General features: G+C 42.1%; 1 protein-coding gene across 1 annotated transcript; it reads right to left on the bottom strand.

Moving 5' to 3' along the window:
- Window positions 1-890: 890 nt before the first annotated feature.
- On the bottom strand, window positions 891-4,330 carry LOC131472485 (platelet-derived growth factor receptor-like protein). Its single transcript, XM_058649744.1, has 7 exons — window positions 4,100-4,330; window positions 3,797-3,948; window positions 3,555-3,694; window positions 3,330-3,481; window positions 2,898-3,191; window positions 1,929-2,068; window positions 891-1,558 (listed from the first exon to the last, which is right to left on the bottom strand). The coding sequence occupies exons 1-7, from the start codon at window positions 4,179-4,181 to the stop codon at window positions 1,352-1,354; spliced, it is 1,167 nt and encodes a 388-aa protein (XP_058505727.1). The 5' UTR covers window positions 4,182-4,330; the 3' UTR covers window positions 891-1,351.
- Window positions 4,331-4,755: the final 425 nt, after the last annotated feature.

Here is a 4,755-nt window from a genome sequence, read left to right as displayed (position 1 = left end):
GTTTGAACAAGAAACAGCAGGGTGAGAGGAAACATGAGGGGCAGGAGAAACGTGCGCCTGCCCCCTGGGATAACTTGACCGGCATGATTTGTAAAGCGGGACAGCGCCATCTAGAGGAGAGAGTCTTACATTATTATTATTTTCCAGCCAAGGGCCCCCACACAAATAGTCACTTCTTTGTTTCCAGTTTGGTCAATAGTTTTTCAAGACTCTTCCCACAGTCATACATGTCTCACATCAGCTCATTCATCCACAACACTGGCAACAAGTCTCATACAATACAAGACAATGCACTCAGTCTTGTCTAAAGTATCTTAAAGGGATACTTGAGTAAAAGTATCTTACTAGAAAATGACTTTGGTAGAAGTTGAAGTCACTTTTTATATTGTTACTTCAGCAAAAGTATTAAAGTATATGACATTTACCGTACTTAAGTATCAAAAGTCCTGACTCTGCTTGTCTATATGTGTCCTTGAGCAAGAAACACTTAACCCCATGTTGCAGCGTGGGAATGGGTATGAAAGATGTGTGAATGGTAATACTGTCATTGTAAAGCAGCTCATCAAGACTTTACAAATACAGACCATTATCAACTCTTCTTCTTCGTAACAACGATAGTGAGAGGAAATGTAGAAAAGTTTCTGATTGAAATAACAAAGTAAAATACAGATACTTGAATTTTGTACTTCAGTAATGTACAACACTCACTGTCAGTCTGAGCACACTGAACTACAAAGTACTAACAGCAGAGAAAATTACAGAAACTATCTGTTATCTTTAAAGTTTCAATGATTTTCCCCCAGATAGATCTGCATTTTATTACAGAATAAGATCTTTGCATTTAATTGAATGAACTACATGACTTTACATTGTAACAAGAATAATTCTGCAATGAAGCAATTCAATAACGTGTATGCTTTTCATTTATTCACTGTTAGTATTGCATGATTAGTACCCAGTACAACAAAATATTAAGGAATGTATTACATACCATGCCGATCACATTCTGTGACATATCAGGTCATTGTCATCATCAGTTTATTTTTGTCTTTGGTAAAACAATATACAATAACAAACAACTAGAAAATAACATGCAGCATATTTACAACATGTAACACTTGATAATGATTTGGTTATGACATGCAGTAAATTTAATGTACCATATACATTCAGCTCAAGTTCCAGCATACTTTATGAGGGACATACTGTATATGTCTCCTGTTGTGATGACAGTGGGTGATAAAAATACCTGAAGGAAGATACTGCAGTGTTGCCTCACTTTACTCTCTCACTCCCATTTCGTTTTATTAAGCTTTACTGGTGTGTGTGTGTGTGTGTGTGTGTGTGGTTCTCATGGTTTCTTAGGTTTTGCTTTGGGCAGCACTTTAACAGTGGTGGATACTGATTTGACTCCTTGCAGGTTCTGAGCGGTGCAGGTGTACGTTCCCTGGTCCACGTCCCTCACCTCATCCACGAGGAGAACAGACTGAGACTGCTGTCGTGCTGATCCTCCAGCCACTGGAACGATGCTCTCCTGTGTGTATGGAGGCCTCCCAATCTGCAACCAGCACAGGTGTCAGAAGAGTTTCCTGTTTACTCTTAAAGCATGCAGTCTGCAGATTACATATTAATAAGTCATAAGGCCTGGATGCTTTGCAGTCCAGAGGTTGTATGTCTCTTAAGTAATGATGAACAAGTTAAAAGAACAACGTTAGCTCCACAGATGTAGGATGTACACACCAGCTGCACAGATCCTTCACTTACCTTTCTCAATAACAGCTAATGAATGTGCTTTTAATGACTTAATACTCATGTGTACAGAATAACAAATGACCTATGAACACTAATTTACGTAAATGTACAAATTATTGTACAGTATTAGATTTATTAAAGGTAGTTGTTTCAATCCGTCAGTGTGAGTGTCTGACCTCCTGTCCGGGATATTCCCAGGTGAACTCGACCGCTACATCCTGTTCTCCCACCACGCTGCAGCTGACACGCAGGTTCTCTCCCACAACCATTGAACTCGCTGAGGCCTGGATGACTGGAGCCGGAGGAGCCATGGGGTCTGGTGGCAAATGTCAGTGAGTCAACGTTAGTGTGAAGTCACACAAAAAGAAGCGCATTAATAGTGACAAAGACCCACCGTACACACCATATCTGACCCATGGTTTATATTTACCTTCAGTGGTTTTACACATTCTCAGGGTTGTCTTCATGTTAAAGTTGTACTACACTACCAAGTCCTCAAAAACAGGTACATGCTGACAAGAACAATATTCTAATTATCTGACTGTCGCAAATCCTGATCCAGCTGATGTACTTTAAATAGTAGTTAAACACAAATACAGTATAAAATGGTGTCTATTGAAGTGAACATTAAGCAAAACTGTCGTGTCTATCACATATATATAACTTTATATGCGCTTATGGCAAGGGCCCTTTCTTTACGTTGCCTGCCATCTTGTGCCGACATGTTTCTACAGCAGCCTGAATGGACAAACTAGCCAGAGCATGTGTTTCCGCTTTTGAAGTTGAAGCTTTCTACACAAACGAAGAAGAACGACATCCCTTCTGGTATGTGAAGGTCACTGTAAGTGGAGGAGTCCTCCATTTGTTACAAGGTCAAATTTAATTATTGTTAATTAATTGTTTAAATGTTGACTGATGAAAGAACAACAATAGAAAAACGTGGCAAATCGTCACGTATGAAAAGCTAGAACCAACAAGTGTTTGAATTACTAAGGAATCGGTCAGATTGTGATGAGTTACAGTACATGTGTTAGTTTGACTTCCTGTTCCTTGTATTTCACATCTCTCTCTCTCTCTCTAACGCATCCTGGGATAGATTAAACAAATTAGCAAATAAAGTGCGATTGGGAATCGGGATGACTCACAGTTGACATAGATGAGCATGTACTTGGTGGAGCTCAGCCTCAGGTTGCCTAGACTGGCTACACAGTACAAGGATCCAGCGTGATAAGGCCGAGGTCGATGGATGGTGAAGCCCTTCTTCACATTAAAGGAGATCTCTGTCCCATCCACCGCCACCTCTGTGGGTGGAAACTCTCGGTGTAGAGATACTTTGGCCTCAGGTGTGGTCACCTGGCAGGGGAGGACTGTCGGCCAGTTGCTCCTCAGTTGAATCACTTCATAATAGTCGGATGACGGGACAAACAGCTCCTGTGGGTCTGGTTGGAAGAGCAAGAAGATACGGAAGATTGATGATAAGCTATCATGTGGACGTAAAACGCTGCTAATCAAGATGGCAGGGAAAGCAGAGGCTTGCACTTCTGGAAAGTGTGTGCGTAAGCATCAATAAAATGTACCAGGGAAGAAGATGAAGACTGTGATAGCTTTGTCGTACACCTTCCGGCAGTCCGTGTCCTCACAGTACATTGGGTAACAGGTGTACTCTCCTGTGTCTGCACCTGTTGTGTTGACTAATGTCAGAGCGCCGTATCGCTCATGTTGGACCGTCCTGCAGAGACAAAAGTGAAAAAAGTTAACTTAAGCAGATTTGATCTTTGAATTAAAAAAGTGTTTTTCATTACCTGAGCCTCCCTTCATCCTCCTCCTCTAGGTATGAGGGGACACTCCACTGCACAGGTTTGCCCCTGCACCTCAGCTCCAGAGTGTCTCCTGTCGGCACGCTGATAGTTTCTCCCACTTTCTTAAACTTCCTGTTTAGAACCTTCATGTGTGATACAAAATCATATTATTTTACATCCAAGTGCAAAGAAAAATGCATTTTCCTCCACTGTTTAATGTTCCTTTTGTGGACCAGATGAATTACCTGTGTGAGGACGGTCTGTTGTTGAGCTGCAGGTGACACTTTGCTCTTGGGTTTGGCTGTTACAGACGTGGACCCTCTGTTTGTTGACTTCTCTGCTTTGGGTTTACTCAACTTGGGCTTCCTTGGTTTCTGAGCGTCTTTTTGACAGTGAGCTACCACAGATAAAGAGCACATGAGGCATCAACACAGTTCACAGATGCAGATGACGTGTGAAGTGGGGCTGTAGCTTCTACGGTCATCGGCACATCATGCATTAAGACAACAGAAATGACCTTTCTTTGATCTACAGGAACACAGGCTTACCTAACTCGAAGATTGCAGCACAGATGAGAAGAGTGGTCAGCACCAGCTTCCTCTTTGACCCAAACAGTTTCACCAAAGCCATGATTGATCAGTGGATTATCGGTGTGGTGCTGTGTTAGTTCATGCAGTTCAGCACACTAAAAACAAAATGACTGAAGGAAAGAGAGGAGAGGGAAAAGAGGAGGAGGAGGAGGAGGGCCGAGCTGCAAAGTGAGCGGTCAGCTGTTTACTAGAATCACACAAAATTCCTCCTCCCGAGCATAAGCATTAGCACCTCAAATTCCTCCTTACTGGCTCAATGGAGGCTTTCAAGCCTCACTGGACCAATGAGAGTATGGAGACAGAGGCACCTCCATGTGGAAAAGCACGGCCTGTTTACTTAGCTGCTAGACTGGAGGTGTGTGAGGTACATGAGTACACACCACGCAGCCCAGACAGGGGCAGTGGGAAGGGTTTTAAAAGCATTTGGCGCCCAATAAACATACTAATTGTCTTTCTACGGAAAACACAGGCTTTGTATGTAGAAAAATCAACTTATCTTGTTAGACTGAGCTTTTATTTCTTAAATCGTCGTGCTGTTTCACTGATGGACTTCGTTGAACTGGATGCTGAAGAGATTAAAAGCTTAAACACACTATATGCATCAACAACAAAAG

This window comes from Solea solea, chromosome 14 (assembly GCF_958295425.1).
Source record: "Solea solea chromosome 14, fSolSol10.1, whole genome shotgun sequence".
Classification (NCBI taxonomy): domain Eukaryota; kingdom Metazoa; phylum Chordata; class Actinopteri; order Pleuronectiformes; family Soleidae; genus Solea; species Solea solea.
The sequence above is the reverse complement of the archived record's forward strand: the minus strand, read 5'-3'. Positions and strand labels throughout refer to the sequence as shown.

Excerpts from the sequence above, each read along its gene's own strand:
- LOC131472485 (XM_058649744.1), bottom strand. The coding sequence starts at position 4,181 with ATGGCTTTGGTGAAACTGTTTGGGTCAAAGAGGAAGCTGGTGCTGACC. Across the intron at positions 3,949-4,099 it reads TGCTGCAATCTTCGAGTTAG|CTCACTGTCAAAAAGACGCT; the intron begins GTAAGCCTGTGT and ends TATCTGTGGTAG. Across the intron at positions 3,695-3,796 it reads AACAGACCGTCCTCACACAG|GTTCTAAACAGGAAGTTTAA; the intron begins GTAATTCATCTG and ends TCACACATGAAG.